This window comes from Lichenostomus cassidix, chromosome 12 (assembly GCF_008360975.1).
Source record: "Lichenostomus cassidix isolate B80296 chromosome 12, HeHo_3.0, whole genome shotgun sequence".
In the NCBI taxonomy this organism is placed as follows: Eukaryota; Metazoa; Chordata; class Aves; order Passeriformes; family Meliphagidae; genus Lichenostomus; species Lichenostomus cassidix.
The window spans coordinates 2516232-2539296 of NC_139493.1; the positions used below are offsets into that span (position 1 = coordinate 2516232).

At 43.8% G+C, this 23065-nt stretch overlaps 1 protein-coding gene across 6 annotated transcripts in view; it reads right to left on the reverse strand.

The window, feature by feature from the left end:
• Positions 1-2456: 2456 nt before the first annotated feature.
• CHL1 (cell adhesion molecule L1 like) overlaps positions 2457-23065 on the reverse strand; it is a 115767-nt gene continuing 95158 nt past the window's right edge. For 4 of the 6 annotated variants that reach the window (XM_085072265.1, XM_085072267.1, XM_085072264.1 and 1 more), the window contains 13 exons: positions 22337-22461; positions 20381-20482; positions 19986-20183; positions 18774-18844; positions 16004-16226; positions 14722-14837; positions 14361-14565; positions 14009-14131; positions 11988-12167; positions 6245-6406; positions 5519-5650; positions 4671-4743; positions 2457-2888 (listed from right to left, as the gene is read on the reverse strand). In XM_085072265.1, the coding sequence (XP_084928391.1) occupies positions 2672-2888; positions 4671-4743; positions 5519-5650; positions 6245-6406; positions 11988-12167; positions 14009-14131; positions 14361-14565; positions 14722-14837; positions 16004-16226; positions 18774-18844; positions 19986-20183; positions 20381-20482; positions 22337-22461 (1927 nt within the window). In that variant the 3' untranslated portion in view covers positions 2457-2671. Of the gene's footprint in view, positions 2889-3946; positions 4744-5518; positions 5651-6244; positions 6407-11987; positions 12168-14008; positions 14132-14360; positions 14566-14721; positions 14838-16003; positions 16227-18773; positions 18845-19985; positions 20184-20380; positions 20483-22336; positions 22462-23065 lie in introns of all 6 variants that reach the window. The other 2 variants (XR_014854680.1, XM_085072268.1) reach the window with 2 other exon arrangements.

The window sequence follows — 23065 nt, forward strand, 5'->3', positions numbered from 1 at the left end:
CCAGGATGCCTTTACAAAATAAAATCCCAGTGATGGGAAAAAAAAGAAAATAAATGATTGGGGAAGAGAAAGCAGCTCAGGTGAGTGAGATTATCCTGAGCCATTTATTTAATATTCATGGGGCATATTCCTCAAAAATCCGTGTTCAAAAATCCAGATTCCCCTGCACATCTCTCCCTCCCTGTTTGATTTTCAGGTCCTGAGGCATCGTGGAACTCCAACAGTAAGATTTAAGGCTGTGAATTCAAATTGGAGTGGAAAAAGCAGCATTGAGCAGCACATCACAGGCATGGCACAAACACCTCTGAGCAGCAACAGAGCAAGAGCTGCATGGGGGATTTATGGCCATTATTGGATCGTTTGACACTCATTAACATGGTTTGGAATTTTTATCTGTTCAACAGAGGTGTTTTCTGGGATTTGGGGTCTGGTTTTACCCACGGTAAAAGAAGAGGGGTGTGCAGGCAGAGCTCTGCCCCAGCCCAGAGTGAGGATTTGGGGGAAATCACCCCAATTTTATTCCCTAATTTTGTCCCTATTTCGAAGACTCTCTCATTGCAGATGATTCCTAAAGGAAATACATTAAAAAGTGTGCAGCAGATTGTCACAAGGCTAATCAGTTCTTAGATTTTATCTGCTTTGGGCTGCAGCACACACGAGTCAGCAGATAAAGATGCTGCTGGGAAATGGCTCTGCTGATGAGATGCCAATTTTCACATTTCTCTAATTGTGCACTCCCTTCTCTGGAAAATTACTTTTTTTTCCCAAAAAATTCAAAGGCTTTTGGATTTTTCCAATGTTTGGATTGAGTGAAATAGCAAAAATAAAACTTTTTAAAGACTAAATAGTGAATTACTTGGGTCACTGCCATGCCGTGGGGTGATTTTTGATTGAGGGCAGATTTCCACTCATCATTTTGTACTCACAGGCACAGCCTGAATGGGGATTTGGGGTGGCTGTTTGGGGTTTGCTTCTCCCAAACAGAGGTTACATGGAAAGCCCTTAAAAGCCACAATTAAAAACCCCAAAAGAGGCACAGATAGAAGCATTGAGCACCAAAGGCTTCCAGAAACTGCTGAGCTCTGAGGAGCAACCCCAGCCTGAAGGGAGCCATCGGTGATCCACTGGGAAAAATCTGCATTTCCCTGGGCTTAATTGTAGCCCTTGCTGGAAACTCATAACCACAGGAGCCATTCTTGCTTCCTCTCTCTCTTCCATTGAAATCATGGAGCCCTTGAAGGAGCCATTGGGGATATTTGCCTAATTGCTATCAGGATGCAAAACAGCTTTTAGGATCTATTCCTCCTGCAGGAGCTACTTAAAAACCATTATAAGGGGAGTGACAGTCGTTTGGAAGTGCAAGAAGAAAAGAAGCCACGTGGATATTCTAACTCAAACAAGCAGATTCAGAAATACAAATGCTATTAAAGAGATTCAGGAGATTCCAATACAAAAAGACCAAAAAAATGTGCTGTACAGCTTGGCTGAGTTAGTGTTGGAGAGGCAAAGAACCAGATTTAAACCAGCATTCAGTCAGCAAAATCGAAAAAGAAACTCTACCATAATATTTCCTCTTTGCTTCTTTTGCTTATTTAACAAATAGATTGAAAATAAATGAACTCTTGAAAAGTCAGGTAGCTCTAGTTTAGGTGATGCTTGAATGGTGTGAGGTTTGGATGATTCCTATGCACAAAACTCCTTCTGGAAACTAATTCTGCTGGTCCAAATCCGTACGGAGAAGCAATTCTACTCATTCCTACACAGCTATACAGACCCATGCTAGCAACATGTCTCAGTTCAAAATAAAACCAGGCTGCTCTGGACTTGTGCCAATATTAATATCATATGTACAACGTCTCCATGAAATGCTTGCTAGCTCACAAATATACAGATATGAGACAGACACCGCGGAGTTGGCTTAGAAATGCAGCTTGCAGCTGGGGAAAATGGAAATATTTCGAGTGATGGTGGATGGGAGACCCTGTTTTGCCTTGCCACAGGAAAGAGCTGCAGCTTAACTTATTTAAGGAAATAGTGCCAGCTACTGGGCAGCAGCCTCACCCACACCCTGCTGTGGGCAAAGCTGCACCTCTAAGAACCTGTCATTAAAGTCAGCTGTAACCACTAGGACAGATTTTTAGGATATCGTACACAGAGGGGTTTAATTCTTTAGGAAAAATTATACAGTATATAGAATATATTTCTCTGGTATTTTAAAGTCTGGTTTTCCTCGTTGTGTCACTCTGCAGAGTGACCTGTTGGTTTTGCTTGTGCTACAACCTGGAGGTTATCACCGAGGCTGTGAGGGAATTCTATACACACACACATTGAACAGCAGCCATACAGGGAAAAAATACCACACAGAGAAACATATTCCAAGCCTAAGAAACACCTGGAGCAGCAGGTAAGGATACAGATGGAACACCGAGAAACTCTGGTTTGGTCAGACTAACACGTTGTGTAGAGTAAAGAATTATTTTGCTTTATTTAGAAGAGAACACATAGAAATTAGGAGGGGAAAAATCATCTTTTAGTGGCAGTGACTCGTCGTTTTATTACCTGGATGTCAGGATTTTCCTGACTGGCTCAATTGACAACCTGCTCCTTAGCCCACGTGGAGAACTACCCAGGATAAACACCAATTAAACACCAATCATCCCCAGGGATCATTTTAGGCGTGGAGAGGAAAAGTTGCCGTAGAACTCCCAGTGCTTTCCACTGATCCTTTTTCCTTAGATCCAGAATAAGCTCCAATAAATGAACCATCTTCATTGAACATGCCATGCTCCCCTTCTCCATAATCTACCAGACTATCAGCACTTCCAGTGGCTTTAATGTCCCCGTTAAGTGACTGCAGGCTGCCCTTCAGCGGCTTTTCATCGCTGTCACTACAAAATAAAGAAAGGCCTTTCCAAAAATCCAGCTCTCACCCGGCAGGGGTGGGAGCTGCTCTGGGGTGGGGAAGGGAGGCAGCAGGAGGGGACAGGGAGGGACACAGTGAGGATGGTCTGAGCTCTGAGTGCTGCCCTGCTGCACCTCACTCAGGTGATGCCCCCACACCTGGTTTTGTCTTTATTCCAATAAATTCATGGGTTAATAGGGAATTACCAGTGAAAACTACCCATTATTTTGGCTTTTTCCCTTTTGGCCTTTGGTGGACAGAACAGACAGAAAGGGAAGGGAAAGGGAAAGGGGAAGCTGGAAAGGATTGGAAGGGTCTGTTCCAGCTGATGGCAACTGTTTGGCACCTCACAGAGAGACAATTTTCATTTTACAAAACACTCAGGGCCTGTTTATTGAATTTTCCTTTTGAGGTGGGTGGGTGAAGTGATATAAATGGGATGAGGCAGCAGCTGGAGGTCACATCCCACCGCTTTGGGAGCATCTCTTTGAGTTTAGGTGTCCAATAAAGGTGCTTTCCCACTTTTTTTCTGCTGTTATTTTATTCTACCGGAGTTTATCTCACTGGAGTTTGCCTCTGCTAAAGGGGAGGAACTGGGAAAAACCAAAGCAGAATAAATGTCTGCATCTGCAGGTTAGTGAAAATTCCAGGAAAAAGGACAGACCCACCACCAAAATTCAGGGAAAAAGGGGAATTTTGTCGGCCATTCCTCCCAATGGCACCACAGAAGAAGAACAACATTTGTGGGGATTGGGAAAACATTTAAAAATGACATAAAAAAACTAAATGAGGCCTCTGGATTAGGGACATAATTACTCGATTACAGCCAACTCAGTGTCAAATCTTTGGCAATGTTATCTAAGGAAGGGCAGAGAAATGAACCTGAAATTCTCTTCTTCAGGATGGACTCAATATGTGCATAATCAACACAGAAAAAAATCGCTACTTTTCTGCACAGGGCATTTTTCTACTCAGAAAAAAGACAAGTTTGGATTTTAGAGGGAAAAGAGGGGGTCAAGGTTATTAACCTCAGGGCTTTCTTACCTTTCTAAATATTTGTCCCATTAGAAAGCATTAAAAATTAAATAAAGATGAAATTATGCAGAAAAAAAAAAGCCCCACTGCAGTACAAATAATGTAGTATATATAAGTGGGATTTCAACAGCAATTTCACGCCCTTAAGGCCAGCAACGTCAGTTTTTCCAGCGTGGTTCTTTTAATTATGTATTTTCCTTCAGATCGCAATTACATATTGCTGCAAGTTTTAGTTCTTTTAAAGCAGCCAAAGTGGTTATTTCAATTCTCCTACAGAAATGTCTGTAGCAAGGTTTGTTTTGGTTTTTGGGATTTTTTTTACCATATTCCAAACTCTTCTTTGTTTTCTTCCCCAAAATGACCATTCCCCATATTACATGATTTGGGTCTGAGTTTCAAAAACCCACTGAAGACATAGAATTCAATGGGCTTTTCAGCAGGACCCCAAATTGTCATATATATTTACATTATTCATACAATGCTAATTAAAAAAAAAAAAAAGTGAAAAATAACCACCAATAAATCAACATTTCCTCATATCCCAGCTTGGATGGATTGAAACATACTGGAGATACCTTGATATTCCTACTCTTATCCACTCCTAAGAGGTTTGCTTTGAAAATGAAAAACAGCATTAATTGCATACCAGAAAAATGTCCCAAATAAAGATGACATTTGGAAACAAACAAAACCCCAAGAAACACAAAGGCTCGTGAAAGCACGTCCTATTTACCTATATTCCCCAAAGATTTCATCTTTTATTGATTGAGCTTCGGGATCTGGATGCAAATCTTCTTTTTCTTTCACTGTGCAAATAAAATAAAAAAGGACAGAGCTCTGAGTCGTGTTCTGCCGTGGATTTTTCTTTTCCCAGGGGCAATGGGAGAACCACCTGACATCTCCTACAGCCTGGCCTGGAGCTGGCTGGACACAGCCTGTGAGCTTCCATCAGGAGTTTGGGGCCATTCACTGATTTATTGACAGCTAGCAAGTGTTTATAGAATCATGGAATGGTTTGGGTTGAAGGAACCTCAAAGGTCATCCAGTTCCATCCCATGGGCAGGGACACCTTCCACTGTCCCAGGCTGCTCCAAGCCCTGTCCAGCCTGGCCTTGGACACTGCCAGGGATCCAGGGGCAGCCACAGCTGCTCTAGGTAACCAGATTTCTATTTCAATACATTTCCCTAAATCCTTTCTCATTGCTTGGAAAATCACAGAATCATTTTTAGCAAAATGTTCCATTGTTAAGCTTCCCATGGCAGTCCTGTGTGTCCAGCAGCAGCTCCAGGTGGAAAGTGGGCAGGGAGCTCTGCCAGCAAGGCTCTGGATGAAATGCTGGAATATTCCAGAAGTGCTGGGAAAGGCCTTTGCAAGATCTCTGACCAGCACACAGCGCTGCCTCACCCAGAGAGCACAGCCCCACTCCCATTCATTAAAATCCCTTCCGTGGATATTTATCAAAAGCTACAACTCCTAATTGGATGTTTGTGCTCGCAGCCTTGCAGCCCCCAGAGAGCAAACTCTGAAGGATGTTGGTTATTAACACGTGAACATGGGGGAAGGACAATAAATCCATTTACCTGAATATTTGCCTCCTTTATTTCTTCTGACAAAGCAAACGGTTAGCAGCAGCAGGGTGAGCAAGGCGATGGCACACATCAGCCCAATGAACCAGCCCTGGGTGGAAATCCCATCGTAAATGCCAGCATAGGCTGGGGGAAATGGGAGAGGAGGAAAAAGGGAGAAAATTAATCAGAGGGAAAGGGCAGCACCTTGTGATAACATAAACACATCCCGTTCTTTGCTGGATCTCAATGGAATCAATCACTGCTGTGGTGTTGGATGAGAGGCAGAAGTGTGTCCAGAGTGGGACACTGGGGACTTGAGGGGAGCGTGCAGGTGACAGGGCACGACACAGACACTTGGCAAGGTGGCTCTGAGAGAGCAGAACTCGCAGGATTAGCACCACACAGGAAAGCTGAGCAGAGAGTTGTTAAGCCTCTCGTGCAAAAGCAGTTTTGCGAAAGAGACAGAGATAAAAGTGCCCCCAGTACATGCAAACCACCAGACTGGCCACTGAGGGATTTGATCAGAGCTACCCTCTCACTTTGCAAGGTTGGGAAAGGGTTGGGATTGCTCACAGGACTCAGCCAAGAACCTGGGATGTGCTGGGATTCAACTGGAAGGGCTAACTTCAAGCCCTGAGCACGAGACGATGAGTTTGGGACACTCACACGGCACGGGATGGAACCTCAACACCGAGTCACACGGGAAAACAAAACGTTCAGCGCCCCGAAGGGTCTCACCTCTCCCCCTGGTCTCAATTACATCTTCAAAAATGCTATTGTTATCCACCCAGTTCTTAGTCACCAGGCGCACTGTGTAGTCAGTGCCAGGCTCAAGGGCCTCGCTGGGCTGGAACTTTTGGGTGGGTTTTACTGCTTCTGAAATCTTGCCGCTGCCTTTACCTACGGAATGCACACAGTCAAGGCACAGGGGTTAATGGCATCCACGGAGCAGAAGGGCTGTGAAACTCACAGCTACAAAGAACAGACAAATATGACACAATTTTAAATGTTTGTCGTCAGGCAACCTGGTTTTCCAAAGCAAAAACAGAAAAACCAAACATTCCCTCTGTTTGGTTTTTAATATCCCATCAGATGAGATCAACAGCAGAGCGGAGTAATCCTGATGTTTAGGAAGAGGTCTGTACATCTCCCAGGATGAAAGTTAATATTGATGGGGGATTATGGATCTGCTCTAACTAATGCGTGCTTAAAAAAATTACAGCTTGCAAACGGGCTTGCTTTGTATGGATAATCTGGGGTTTGATGCTTCTCCCATTGAACTGAACCCAGCAGGGAAGCACAGACAGCTTGTTAGCTGGATATGGATTCTTGTATGTCTCCCAGAAAAAATTAACATCGGGATTTGTGCTCCCTTCTCTCCTGACAGTGATTTTCCGTGTCCTTTTAAATTCCACAATGCCTGCACAAAGCACTGGTTTAGGTACAACAAAACAATTTGCCTGTAAATGGATATTTAAGTATTTTAAGTGTTGCGGATGAGTTTAATATTTGATTAGGAGAAGGGAAATTCCAGTAGGAATTTAGAACCTAGCAATTTTCTAGGTTTGGAACATTGTTATTTGCAAAACACCCACTGTAGCCCCTGTCTGCATTCAGATTGTGGGGCATTAAATGAGATTTTTCAGCGTGGCTTTTGTGGAAAGCAGGAAAAAGGACATTACAGCAGTTGACCATCACTGCCTGAACATGAACAGCGTTTGCAGCAAATTCAGAACCGTGTGTGACATGAGGGATCTCTTACAACATGGGAGTGTCCCTGTCCTCCATGGCAGGAGAGAGATCTGGGGAGGCTGCACTTAATAAAAATAATCCTTTAATTCTTCTCAGTTACCCAATTTGCCTGTCTTATCCAAAGCCATCTAAACTAAGGCTTGAGCACAAAGTATAATTTGAAAACTCCTCGGCCAATTAGCACTGACAGGGAAACAATGCTCATTAATGCTTCAACTAGTAAACAAGCAAAGCAAGAAGCTGCTGGAGATTAAGGCTGAGTTGACAGCTGAAGGGAAAAAAAAGAAAAAAAGATTAAGATAAATCCAAGCATAGTCAAAGCAGCAGTTCAGGATAAGTTTTTCAAGGCAACTCTCCGTGTATTACAATAAGCAGTTAAATTAGCAGACCACTGGGACCCAGAGAGAACACATCCAGCTGAAATACTGCTGATACTGAAGCACAGCTCATTAGCATAAATTAATCCATCTATCGGTAATTTTTTGCTAAATGAAGTATGTGAAACCCAGCTATAGTTTTGAATCAAACTGCAAATTAAGCAATGGGATACCACAGGTACATTTTAATTACATGCTCTAAAATCACTGCATCAGAAAAATGGGAATATTATCCATCAAGTAACGAGAATGAACATGAACCTTCAACCCCACTGTCTGTTAAATATCACACAACCCTGAAAACCACACGATCCAAAGTGTTCACACCACCAGCCTCCTCAGGAAGGATTTCTCCTGAATTCCTTGAAGGCAAAACCTAAACCTTGAGCTCCTGGCTTGTTGTGCAAATTCTTAAACCAGCTTAACCAGTCCCTCTCTGCCCCCTGTTTATTCTGTGCTTCCTGAACCATCAGCTCTTTAGAGAAGCAGGAAGAGGGAAGTGAGGTGGCTGAAAAATGTCCTTTTTCTGTGCAGTTACTGCCCAGCTCTGCCTGCTGCTGCAGCTGCCACTGCTCAGGGCTGGGATGAACATCCTGGGATGAGGATGAGCCCATTCTGCCCTGGCACTTGGCATTTCCCAATGGCTCTCCAGGCTGTTTATCATCCCCTATCCCACAACAATCCCTTTTTTCCTTTAAAACTCAAGCAGGTGTCCAGTGCTGGGTGATTATGAGGTTTCTTTCCATGCCATTTCTTCCTGCTCTGTGTGCCAACCTCACCATGGGCCCTACAGAGGAGAAAGCTGTGCTAAAGGGGGCAGCTTGGGTGGCTGGGATAGAAAAAGCAGTGTGGCCTCCTGAAAAATAAAAGCAAAGATACACAGATAAGGAAAAGCTCCACATTCTGAAAGGGCAGGAATATATGGGAATTAGCTGGTGGAAATTGCAAGTGGTTGGGTTGGGTTTTTAATCTCCAAGAAGGGAGAAGGAGCATTAGTAATAAAGGCATATCAGCAGCACTTCTCATCTTCTCCCACTATTTATCAGCCCCACCATGGGACTTGCATGAGCATTAAACACTGAACTGCAATTTTACAATATTCCTACTGGGCTCCAAGATTTATGAGGAGGACGGAAACATACATTTTTTAGAGTAGCTTATGGTGTAAAGGGAAAAACAATAGAAACCACCCCCAAAGACTTCCAGAGTGTTCTCCAAAAGTTAGCACATCTGTTATAAAATATATTTAAAAACCCCTGGCAGTCGGAGAGCTAAATACTAATTGTGGGCAGCGTGTTAATTTATAACCATACCTGTCTAAATACATCTGTTGCAATAAATGCAAAGTTGAACTTCCATTAATTTTCCCCTTCTGCCTGGCTATTAAAAATGTATAAATATGCATCATAAATAACCCTCACTTTCAGGTTTTTTTTAGTGCAGGAGGTAATTCACGTTAAATTGGGATTATTTTAAATTTACAGAGATTAGCAAACCTGTTGTGAAGTTTATTGAGAAGGATTTCTAGGTGAGGTGGTCAAGAAATTTTCACCGATTTCATTAGTTTTTCTTGATTGTGAGCAAATAGGGTTGGTAAATAACAGCACCAGTGGTTACATATGGGAAAGGAGTTTTCCTTTTCCACTGTGACTATTGCAAAAGAGAGCTAAACCCACGTCTTGTTCCAAATGGTTATTCTGCTCCTGAAGGATAGGAGTCACTCCCTAAGATTTTTTAAAAACCGTTGGGAATTATGTGCTAATTGCCACTGGAATATAACAAAACTGGTGAACTTTTATTTCCTCACTTCTCTGGAAAATAAACCTACAAGTCCATGGCTTTGTCTGGACGAATTTCTCATTAATGCTTGAATTTCTGGACACACAATGATAATTCTCACCATGTAATCCATGTTTGGTAATCCCCGAGCAACACTGGTGAGGAGATGAAAAGGAGCTTTTGTGTTAAAGAAGGGCTGCTACATTAAATTAATCTTTTCACTGCTGTAAGAACATTATTTTGTGTTATGTTTCGGAGGGCTAATGATCTTGGGGAAATTGACATTTTCAAGGGGAAAATTAATTAGTTGGGAGGTCATTTAGGAAATACTGCCTGAAAATATGAAGGGACAGAGATTATAGTCATTTTCTTAGGACAGCATACCTTCTTCTGTGGAAGGAAACCAAGATGAAACCACAGAAATCAAACCATTATTTATTTTGCAGTACAATCCAAATTCCCTTTTGCTCAGGTTCTTAGCAATTGTCCAGAGTATTTTATCAAGAAATGATAAAGATCTCAGTTTGCCTGTCATGGTTTGATATCTGAATTATTTTTCCCTGCAGAGATTTATTTTCAGTGGTGCCACACGAATCCCCACATATGTACATATTAAATAAAAAGATTCCCTTTTCTTTCTAATTGCAGACCACAGCAGCAGGGATAACTGCTAATAAATTAAAGTAACAGCAGTGATGGAGATCAAGTAAAGAAAAAATAAATGTGAATGAATTCAGAGCTTCCACCTCAACATCTCCACTCTCCAGAATGCATTGTGAAGTTCTGAAATACCCACAGCAAAGGCTGTATTGCAGCAGTGGAAGTTTCCAAAGTCTTAAAATGGACAACGAGAGCTTTATGGGTTTATTATTAAACTGGAACAGAGTGGTTATAGAATCACTGAATCAAACCCCAAAGAAACGTGGAGTGCTCCATCATGGAGTTTCATCTCAGGGGGCAGCACGTTTTATATCCACATTTTATATCTGTCATTTACCTGGGTCATTTGAAATGATAAACTTTGACTTCTGAAATCACTCCCCTCCTTCAAAAAGAGAGATTGTTTTAATTTTGAGCAATTGCCTCGATCCCCAAACCACAGCTCAAAACCCCAAGAAGGTCACTGAAAAGAGTGATTTTTTTAATTTTTTTTTTTTAAGCCTATCGTGTTTAGGTGAAAAATATCAGAACAATTTAGCCAGCAAATAATGACACAGAACTCTAATGGCATCTCAGTGACAGATGCAGTGCTCCAATTTTGGGTGGCTGGAGAACCAGCAAGGAGCACACATAAATCACAGAACTGAACCCTTGCAGCTTTCATTAATTATACTACTCTAGTCTAAGAATATTTCACAAGAATCAGGTGTTGCATGTGCTGAAACTGACGTTAGGAAAGTAGAGAATGAGAACGAAATGAATGCCAACATCTCATAAACCCTGACAAGGTTATTCCAAGAAGTTCCAGATTCTCATGGAGTCAAAACACATTATTCTGGTCGCCCAATGAAGGCCAGAAAAGGTACTTAATAAGGGGAAATGGGGTATTTTTAGCTTGGGGAAAAAAAAAAAAGGTACTTTTCTTCCCTTAAAGAAGATTAAATTTTAAATCATGGTGATTAATAGTTACTACTAGGTGAGCACCTGTATCCTACAGTGAGGCTGGAAGCCTACAAGAGAGGTGAGGAGGAGTTTTATTACTTTAGAAAACAAATAGTAGTTCATGACTGGATCTTGAACTGGGACACAATGGTTTAAAACACTTCTCACATGCTTTACCAGTAACTGAAAAGAATTCTGCGACTTAGAAACCCAACAGCACATGGACCATTTTTCTATTTTATATCAACATTGCTCCAGACTGTTATCTTTGCTAAAAATGATGTAGACAGGACTCTTTTGCTTATCGCATTCTCTTCCTCCTTCCCTGGGGTAAGTGCACAGCAATGCCTTCTGATTAATAGCAAGGAGATGCTCCTCAGCACTGTGGAGCTCTCAGACTTGCTGAGCACAGTACATTTTATTTCATTTCGGCTGAAAGTGAAAGATGAGCTATCACAGAGTGCTTGGGATTTTCCTGTAAATCACTGAACATCAGTGTTTCAGCACTGGGTGTAAGTGACACACAAACGTTCACTCCTGGTCTCTGATAAAATAATCATAAATAATGGAGCAAATGCAGTCAACTTCATGTTTATCTGGATTTTCCATGTCAAAATTGTTGACCTAATGACCCTAATGTTGCTGGAAGTCCCCCATCTTCATGCATGGGCTGAATTTGTTTTTATAATATTACTGAGAACAGATTATCTGCATCTTCAATTTTCTGTTTGCAACTCACTTATTCCAGCACGGCTGGGTGGGAACAGAACCAGGACTGCACAGATGAGCCCTGCCTTCCTGAAGAACTGCACAGCCACGTTAAAAATCCCATCGATTGCTCTCACAATGGCAAGGAAAACAAATTCATTTCCCCTAATTACAAAGGAACCGTCCATCCTGGCTTATTCCCAACAGATTTTTCCACAATTGGCAGAGCTCCTCCCCACCCAAAACAGTCTGTGTGAACTTACTGCCTTCAGCCAGGGTCTGTCCCTCCTCGGTGGCCGCCTTGCCGCAGCCCTTGGCCGTGCAGGCCTTGATGTAGAACTTGTACTTGGTGCTGGGGCTGAGCCCCGCCAGCCGCCAGCTCAGCATGGAGTGGTTGGTGATGCTCACGTCGCTCATGGCGCCCACCGCGTGCGTCTCGTTGACTGCAAGGGAAGAGCACCTCGGTCAGAGCCACAGAAATCAGAGACACAGAGGGAGCTGGGCTGGAGAAGACCTTGGAGAGCATCGAGTCCAATCTGTGACCCAACACCACCTTGTCAGCTCAACCATGGCACTGAGTGCCACCTCCAGGCTTTGTACAACACCCGCAGGGATGGTGGCTCCACCACCTCCCTGGGCAGCTCCTTCCAATGCCCAACCACTCTTTTCTTCACTCTTTTTTGCCCTCATGTCCAGCCTAAACTCCCCCAGGCTCAGCTTAAGGCTCTGTCCTCTCGTTCTGCCACTGGTTCTCTGGGAGCACAGCCCAATCCCCACCTGGCTGCACCCTCCTCCCAGGGGATTGGAGGGAGTGACAAGGTTTCCCCAGAGCCTCCTTTTCCCAGGCTGAACAACCCCAGCTCCCTCAGCTGTTCTTCACAGGGCTTGTGCTCCAGGCCCTTCCCCAGCCTTGTCCTGAGCACTCCCAGGAGGGAGCCCAGCAGGAAGGCTGGATGAGTGTATTTCCCCTCCTGCCAGGCATTAAATGGGATTTATACCCTCCATGTCCATCTCCCAATGGTTCGGTGAGCTATTACTGCTCTTAAAAAGCTCTCTGATTGCACACATGCACAGCCTGAGTGGGAGTTAAGAATGACTGTCTCCTAGATCATCAAATATCTATGAATTGCTCCTCAATTTGCTTCCAAACATCTGCAAATTTTAACAAGCAAGTTAGAGGGTGGTGGTTGTGCTGGGCTCTGCCCTGGCTCCTCAGAGCTGGCAGCTGAAGGAGGGTTTGGGAGAAAATTGAGAGAGGATCTTATAAACACACAGAAATATCTGAAGGGAGTGGTCAGAGGATGGACCAGGCTCTGCTTGGTGGTGCCCAGCAATGGGCAGGAGCTGATGGCCAGAAGTTCCACCTGGACATGAGGCAGAACTTCCTCCCTGTGCAGTGACCAAGCACTGGAACAGAGTCCAGAGAGGATGTGTAGTCTCCTTCACATATTCCAGAGCCATCTGGACACAATCCTGTGCTGTGGGATGACCCATATGACCCTCTGTGGTCCCTTTCCAACTGGAACCAGCCCAGGATTCTGCAAATACATTCCACTTTCTGCTCATAATCAGCAAAACCAAAGAGAAGATCCAAACTCCAGCTTGCTGGCAAAGCTGCTGAGCAGTTCTGCTATCAGCAGAGAGAAGTGGAAAGTACATGGGGGTTGTTTTAACAAATAAGTCCCAGTCTGATCCTCTTCCACCCTCAAAGAACATATAAAATACCCTGAATTGTCACCACACCACACAACTGGTGGTGTGACAGTCTGAGCCAAGTACAGGGTCTTGCCTGAGGTTGTCTTTGTTTCTCAGTTCTTTCCTAAGCAAAAAAGAAAGAAATCCCCTGGTATTTGGTTGTTTTCAGTGTTATTACTCAATACCATGACTCAGGTGGCTCTTTGTGGTTCTGCTGAGGCACTTTAGGGGGGGAGAAACTCCCTGACATAATGTGCAGATCCATATTAATGTGGCCTCATAAAGCGCTCTCATCACAATTCACTTTGGATTAAATGAGTTTCACTTCAGTCAAATGCATCTACAATTTATGGGTGTCCTTAACCACTACATTAGGGATAATTTGCCAATAGGAAATAATTGAATCAGCCCATAAATGTGGGACAGGGAATGGCAGCAATGGGAGCTTCCACAGGAAAATGCATGGAAAACTTTCAGCTCTGCAAGCTGACTGCAGCCTGCCCTCTGGCAGCCCCTGTGCACATCACAGCTGGGTTTTCTTTAACTAATCCTGCTCCAATTCTAAACTCAAAGCCAAGCAGGCACATACTTATCTGGTACTGCAGAACGTAGCCAGTGAGGTGGCCGTTGGCTTTCTTGGGGAGTCCCCAGGACAGAGTGACAGACTCCTTGTCAAAGTTCAGGATCCTGAGGAAACGTGGCTGTTCAGGGACTGGAAGACACAGGGATGAGCTTTCAGAGGTGAGTGAACAGATCTGTCCCTAAAATTCTTGGTAAATGAGGATACAGTTTGGCTCAACACCCACAGCTCCCCTTTCAAGTGAAAGGTTTTATGAATAGCAGAAATTTTATAATCACCTTAAAAAAGGGAATCAGCTCATCATGTCCCAAGGACAATTTCAGTTTGTGTCCCTCCATCCCATACTCTCCTGGTGTCTTACCTCCTTCTGGAGTTTCAAACAACACAGAGGAGCTCTCAGGGCCATCTCCTCTGGAGGTGAAAGCCAAAACCGTCACACGGAATTCACTGAAGGGCTCCAGGCCAGGAATCATCCCTTGATTCCTGTCTCCCACAAATGTTAGGAAGTGTTTCTCGGGGTGATGCCTCTTCCCATCCAGAATGCTTCTGGTTTTCCACCAGCTGACCTGTGTGGAGATTGGGATTTCTGTAACAAATTATGTTGTATGGGGCTGAACACGATCATGAGCTCCCTCGCCTTCCCCAAAATGAGAGATTGCAATCTGCGACTCATTTAGCGGTTTATTCAACTATACACAAATATTTATAGAGAAATTTGTAACCTTGTAGCCTCTTAAGTGCCCACGAACTCTGTCCCTTGGGATCCCAAACCAGTAGACTCTGGCCAGGGTGCTGTTCAGAACCTCCACCGTCACACCCGAAGGGGCAGCGTCAGGAACTGTAAGAACAAAAATCCCAGGTGTTAGAGACACTTCCACGAGCCCAGATTCACACAGCTCCCAGCTCCAGGCCTTGGCTTTCCAGCTCAAGCTGTGCCACTTCATGCAGGCAAGAAAAAAGCCATTCCACCTGCAGCCAGTGGGTGGAATGGGCCAATAAATATTATTTTTCCATGCCAGGGTTTTCTGCTGAGGGTTGGGATACATGTGCACTGGGACACATGAATTTCTACACCAATATTTATGATTTCCTGTTTCAAGCAATGCTTACAGCAGTGAGAAGAATAAAAAAATGATTAACACAGCACTCAAGAAGGCAATCATAAAGGTTTTTTTATAATCAATTTCATTTTACAACTAAGCTCATTAAACAGTAGGATTTTAATCACTGCATAACACAGAGAGCTATTAGAGCGCCTGGAAAAAAAAGGAGGCCTTGATCCATTGACAACTGAAATGTAAGGAAGATTTTCCACTGATAGGGATAAAATTAGACTCATCACAGACAGACAAAGAAAATAAACATTCTGTGGAGTTTCTTTCTTCTTGTTCCCACTATTCACCAGCTCTTCTGCAGCACCAAACCTTCCTGTTCCCACCTCTGGGTGTGCAGTGGGGATTCTCCTGTCTGACCACCACCAAGTCCATTTCCAGCACTGAAACTCCACCTGAGAGCCATGGAAAACCATGGGGAAAACCCAGAAATCCAGGCTGGAGAAGACAACACTTTCTTCAAGGACTCATGGACAAGATGTGGGAACGTGGCACTGTCTGTACATTCCCTTGAACACCCAGTGCCTGGCAGTTTGTCCCTAATTGTCAGAGTATTTAACTTCTGACAGCGTTAAACTGTTGGGTCGAGCCTCAGAGAACTGAAACATTTTTTCCCCACCAAGTACAACACGACTGCCACACTTCAGAGACGTCTCATGGTCTTCAAACAAGTCCCCAGATTAGGCCAACAGCTGAGATTAATGAGAGCACAAGTAACCTTTCCAAAAAAACCCTCACAGTCCAGCAGGCTGGCACCCAGCACAGGTCATGGCCATGCCTCATGGAGCCCATCAGGCTGAGCTTGGCATTCCAGCCTCATCCATCACTCCACACCCCAGCGCCCTGCAGCACAGGAAACCCCCATTTTCACAGGGAAATCCCTGCCACTCACCATCCTCTCCCGAGTATCCGATGGTAACGTTGGGCTCTGGCCCAGACCCCAGGTTGTTCACGGCCTGCACTTTGATCTCGTAGGGCACGAAGGTGGGCACGTTGCGCACGCTCAGCGAGTGCTTCTTCACCAGCTCCTCGTTCCAGTCGGCTTCCACTCCCCGCTGCCTCCAGCTGACCTTGTACTCCAGCCCCGGCCCGTTCCTCTCCACGGGCTTCAGTGGCTGAGGGAAAGTTCAAAGAGATCTTGTCTGCCTTTGTTGTAATGGTGAAACAGCGGCTGAGGGCAGGGGGAATCACTTTGGAATGTGTGTTACGAAGTTGGGAGAGAAAAGGGGCAAAAAACCAAGTTTTGACTTTCTGCCGATGTCGCTGTTGAGCTGCTAGCAGAGAAAAGGACCCAGGTTCTCAGTGTGGCAAGAAAAGAGAGCTTTATTATTTTGATTCCAACCTATATAGACTTTTCAGAGGTCACCCAGATTGGTCAGTCAGAAACCTCCCCCTAGGCCTGATTGGCCAGGCCTGAACTGTCCAAATCTCGAGACACTCTTTTCATAACATCCAAACTTTATTTTTGTTTGTAAAACACAGAAGAAAGTTCTCATGGGAAAGACCTGTGCTAGCCACATGCCATCATTTTAACTTGAAGATGACTGGAGAATAACATCATGACTTCAGGAGAAAGGAGGGTGAAATGCTTGGATTAAAATCCAGGTTAACTGCAAGGAGCCACATTTCTACATCCTCCCCACATCAGGCTGTGTTTTGCCACAGGTTTTCCTGTGTGATGGAAAACCACATGCCTTCAGCACAACGAAATTGCACAGTTTGGCACAAGGCTGCGTGTGCCTTTTAGCGGAGATAAAATTTGCATTTTATCTTAGAACTTTATGTAGCACAGCAAGTTGGGTCATTAAAATTTAGATTTGTTCTAACTACACACCAAATGCTTGAAATTACGCCTGGACATTTAATGTGCAACTGCTGGGCCACTCTGTTTTTACCAATCAGCTGAAGAATTCATCCCAGCAGGGTTTCCAGTTAATTAACATGAATTTATAAAATATTAGGAGATGTATAGCAATAACTTGTCATGAGACATCCTCCAGTTGAGTTTATTTCTCTGGAAACGCACTACTTTAATTAATAAAGTTAAATAGTCACCTACCCTACCAAAAATGCTGAGGGTTATTTCAGCCCATTGAACACCTGTGGGTGTTTCCCACCTTATAGCCTGCTTTAATAATATTTAAATATATATCAATATATAAAATATAATAGCTGGTTTGTATCCAAGAGGTTTAACTTGAAATGGCATCAAATACCAGCAGAAAGTGATGCCCCTTGGATGCTCCTCATGCCTGGGGAGACCTGAATCTGAGAGATCTGCAAGCATTCCCACTGATCTGCTCTGCTGTGAGGACCTTTGGGATGACTGTGGCAAAGGAACTGGGAGATGGAGCAGCTTTCTCACAGGCATCACCTCCATGGCAAAGACCTCAGGGAATGGGATTTGCAAGAGGAGCTGGAGAAGTAAAAACAATCCTACTAAGAAATGACTTCTCGTATAGAGTTAAATTGCAGCACTGCTTGACTGTTATTTTCATCTCCCTTAAAGCTGCAAATCCTTGGCTGAAAATCCAGTCACTAAAGCTCAGCTGGCCTCTTAATCCAAAATAGGCAGATTAACATCATTCTGCAGCCTTTGTCTGTCAGAAATAGCATGTGCAGTGCCCAGCAGTTCCTCTGAAAAGCACACAGGAAATGCCATAAATAAATGAATATCCTGTTTAACAATATTTTCATGATTCAACAAGATTTAACAATGCCTTTCCATCCCATTCTTTCCTTTCAGTTCCACTTTTGCCCTTTCTGAGCAGTGTTTATGAACTTCCTGGTGCTCCAAGATGCTTTGGTCATCCCAGTATTTCCCAGTAACCAGATTGGGCACCAAAACTGCATTTCATTGATCTATTAAAGTCGGAAAAGACCCCCAAAGGTCATAATTTCTCAGAAGCAGGATTGTCTCCCCTTACCCTGGGCTAAAAAATCCCATTCAAACCCAAGTCCACAGATCTTGACGGTCATCTCCTTTTGGATGCAATTCTATCTCAAACCATGAGTCCACCCTGGGGAAATGTTTGTTGCTCTTTGCTGGGAGCAGCAGATTGAGGAGTAAATCTCATGCAAATTGTGTGTAACTCCAGCCCCAACAAAAATCTGCTTCCTTCCACAGTTGTGGATATTTGTGCTAAATGAAGGAACACATAACTCAGCTGTTGGCACAGAAGCTCGAGGCTTCAAACCCAGGAAATCTGAAGTCTGGAAAGCATCCTCAAGACTTTTACATAATTCCTTTGATGCACATCACAGGCTTTGGAGGTTTATCCACATAACTTTAGTTCTCTGTGTAAAAAATTCAAGCTCACATTCTCTTGGACAAGGGATCTGTGGCATTTTTAAACTTCATGAGTCAACCATCCCCTCCCTGGGCCTGGCTGGTGATTTTAATTGCAGAGCAGGGTGAGATCACAATTGTTTGAAGCATTTTCTTGCATACAAGAAGCAGAAAAGAGCAAATTTTGGGGAATTCTCACTATGCTTTACAGGACTTCCGTATTTTTTTTAATATCCTGTGAAGTCAGCCATAAAAACCAACCTTTTGAAACCAAAACGATACTGGGGGTGAAAATCCAGAACACATTTAAGTCAAATTCGCCTTTCAGAAGAATTAAGGATCATTCCTATAGGATTTGCTAATACTGCCTTACCTCCCATTTCATCACCATTTCGTTGGGTTCAGAAGCTTCAACTCGGATGTTCTCTGGGTTTTTATCTGGAGCTGAAATCACACAGGTGACAAGGTTAGTTTGCCCATCCCAGCTTCTATTTGCGTTCAGCATTCAAATGCCAAAAAGGATTTCAAATTCCCCTATTAGCGACAGACACTTGAACAAAAAACATTCACGAGATTAATTACTTGGCTCAGCAAAGCTGAAGGGACCCAAACATGTTTTTTTATGCAGTTTGGATTCCTAAGTGCCCCTGTTGGTTGGAGCCACCAGCTAACAGGGAACTGTGACTTTTGGATTTGAAAGCACCAGATGTAAGGGGATTATGAGGAAGAGATTTTTCTCCCTGTGGGGATAGCAAACAGAAGGTGCATCATTAGAGGTACACACACAGCTGAAAAGCTGAAGAAGGACCTGAAATCGGAGTAAATGGGAAAAAAAGAGAGAAAAATGCCAAGGAATGAAAATGCTGTACTGAACAGTTGGCCTCTAAAAGGACTTTCAGGGAGGCAACATTTTCTGCCCCAGTGAACGCTCTGTAAATGGAGATTTTTGACAAGCTTAGTGCTCCTGAAATTCTCCCAGTAAACCCAGACCTTCTCCAGGAACTTCTTGTGCATGAAGGGCGGCAAAGGGTGGAAAATCTGCCGAGTGAGGTGCTGGAGGTACCCTGGTAGGAAAACCCAGCAGTGTGGACTCCTCCCCTTGACATCCACTGGAATTTATGCAGCACAGCAAGTTGGGCCATTAAAATTTAGATTTTTTTTTTCTAACTGCACATCAAATGCTCAAAACAACACCTGGACATTTGATGTGCAGCTGCTGGGCTGCTCTTTTCTACCAATCACCGAAGAATTCATCCCAGCAGGGCTCCAATTTCGTTAACATCTATAATATCAGAATACAGCCTGTCACAAGACATCCTCTGGCTGATTTTATCTCTCTGAAAATGCACTACTTTAATTAATACAGTCAATTTAAGTGGTCACCAAAACTGCTGGGGGTTATTCCAGTCCAGTGAACCAGCTGGGGGCTTTTCCCCACCACAGAACCTACTTTTAATAATCCCCAGAGCTGCCACTGAGCAGCGTAAGCCACCCTGATCTCATGTCCTTTGAAGCACAGGAGGGCACAAATATTCCCAAAAAACACTGGAAATATGAATATTTGGAGGGTTTTTTCCAGGTTTACCAGCTGGAGGGGTGGCATAGCGCAGGGATGGTTTGCTGGGCTGGCTCCTGCCCACGGCGTTCACGGACACCACGCGGAACTGGTAATTCACGTAGGGCGCCAGGGACAGCAGGGCTGTGGTGTCATTCCCTGGCACTCTGCTGAGCTCCTGCCACCTCCCCGGCTCCCAGCGGTCCTCCTCAAACTCTATGATCGACTCTGGGCAGGGAAAGAGACAAAAAACAAAGGGAAAAAAGGTAAAAAATCCAGCATGGGCGGAAATGAATTTACAACAAATGAACTGTCGTGGTTAAAGGGATTAAATCTGGCCAAGAGCAGGGTTTGTGTCCTGTGAGAACCTGGAGGTGCCAGAATTCTGAACAGCACTAAAAATTATGCCAAAAACCCCTTCCTACCGTTAACAGGGCTGTTGTGGCTGTTCCCAGCTTTCCAGGAGAGCCGAATGCTCCGAGTTTGGTTTTCTGAGAGCTGGAGGTCTTCTGGTGGGTCAGGAACGTCTGAGAAATGAAGAAGAAATGTCAGGAGCACAGCAAGGAATTCCTGCTCGTCCTAGTGTTTTCCAGGGGGTTGGAACAGCACAGCCAGTGAAGGGGTGGTAAAACACCTCCTGATTTCAAGATGGGTAAGTTGTGGAAAGTGGGAACTGCTTTGAAAGATCCATTTTCTTACAGAAAACCAGGCTGAATCTTCCTGTCCTCATCTTTCCATATCCTTCCCCAATTCATTTCCATCTACCCTCATCACTGGGCTTGCAGCAACAGATTTTTCTTCCCAAATCAACCCCAAGATCTGTTTAATCATTAATGGATATGGACAGTGCTCTGAGCAGGAAGTTGTGGCAGCATCACTTGGATGAACAGTGTTTGCACTGATTTTTTTAAAATTTCAACACTGAGTTTTCATCTCAGGGTACTTTAAAAGTTTGTGTTTGGATTTTTTCCCTTTTCTTTGCATTTCTTTCCCTATTTCTGTTGTACCTGGGGAAAATGAGGAAAGCACAGCTTAATCTACAGGCATTTAGTTGTTCTATTCTTGGAGCAGAGCTGCTTAAAATTTGATATATTAATTTAAAGATGGTGATGGTGCATCTTAAAGATACTCATCTCTCTACCTGTTCATTAAACATACAACAAATACTCAGAATTATTCTAATTGAATATTTCTTTTACTCCCAGTTGCCCCTATTCTGATGTCTCCATCTGTGCCATATTTAGTTCTGAGTCATCCCACAAGTCTTTGATTGCAAAAACCTGAATTTTTCACTTGGAAAATGACAGACATTGTTAATTCACCAAGACCTTTCTCATATCCAATGAACAAGGAAAAAGAGCACAAAACTGGTTTTTTTTTCTTCTTCTGCAAACCACCTTTTAAAAAAGGAATAAAGTGCTTTATGAAATTTTCATAAGTAAAGTAACGAATAGTCTGCAAACATTTTGAATTATACAGCACTGAAGGACACAGCACCATAAATAATGTGCACAGCATCTTCCTCATTTACTCTTTACTGAAAAGTATCACTCCTTTAGAGTGCAAAACCATCTTGAAGGGCAGATTGACTTATTTCTTGCTGCAATCACTGCCAGAAATAAATAAAAACATAACATGAAGCAAAAATTAATGCAATTAAAATGTTGCAAAGCTGTCACAGAATCATGGAATCACAGAATGGTTGGAAGGGATTTAAAGGTTATCTAATTCCTGTCATGGGCAAGGATACCTCCCACCAGCCCAGAATTGTGACCACAAAGCAGCATTTTGGGCTGTTAGCTGCTGCTCTTGAGTGCACAGAACTCCACAAGTGCACCTTAATTTCCACTGGTCCTTCAGGGGGGGATGCAGACTGTGAGGATGCTCACACAGGGCCAAGCTTCAGCTTTTTTTTGCTGTGGACTTGCTCAGATTCACAGAGATAATAAATCCTTTTAGGTGCTTAACTCTCACTGATGCTCAGAGGAGCTGCACGTCCAAAGGCTGCTCTGAGATCCTCCAAAAACAGCCCAATTCTTGTGCAAACCTCCAGCAAAGTGGGGTGAAGGACTGATCAAGGACCTCAGAACAGCAGCAGGGCCATTCTCAATAAATTCTTACACCTTCCAGCCTGGGCAGCTCCTACAGCCCCTGAGCTGGGAGAAAAATGCTGCCCCATCTGACTGCAACAATTAAATATAATTTTTGTGTCAGCACTGCCATTCCCAGAGATAAGGGACAGAAGGAGGCTCTGTGAAATTGGGTTATTGAGGCTCTGTGAAGAGAATCAAAAGAGAAGCAAAAGTGCTGCAGAGGCAATTTGTGCTGCAAGTGCTGTTTCCACAGCTCTTTGCACAGATTTTTGGGAAAATCCACCTTACCCAGGACGATGAGCTGTGCCTCAGCCTTGGCAGTGTCCAGGGCAGTGCTGGCCATGCAGGTGTAAACCCCCTGATCCTCCAGGAGAACACTGGGGATGAACAGAGTGTCTCTGTCCAGAATGATCCTGCAGGGCCAAAAAAACAAAGGTTAGAAAGATAAGAAATATCTGTAAGAGAAATATGAGAGAGAGGTGTTGATCTCTGAAAAAAATTGTTCACAATGAACTTGGCACAGTAAGTTTTGATTAAATAGTTGCACACTGGGCCTATTGCATTAAAATGTAATTCTGGCTCTGTTTTACACTGTGCTGAGAACAGTTATTTGTATTTTGTGGAATTTAGCCTCCGTGGGTGGAAGTTGGCCTGTCAGTCATGCTCTGAAAACAACCCCACTGGTGTGCACTGGATGAGTGTCTGGGACATTGGATGTTGGCATGTCATTAATGAGACAAATATATGGGGTTTATGATGGAATTTTGAAAGGGTTGAGGAAAACTGAGCATCCCCAAGGTACTTGTGTCATGTCCAGAGCACCAGGGAAGCTGCCATGACTCCAAGGACAAGAGCTCAGTGGCAGACATGGCATTTCCTTGGCACTGCCTCACCACCCCACGAGGGCTCAGTGGGGTTTTCAGCCTCTCCAGCACTGCAGGACTGAGGAAACCATTTCTCTCCTGTGGTAATTAATAAAGATATCTGACTGCCTGCTGTGGGACCTTTCCCATGGAA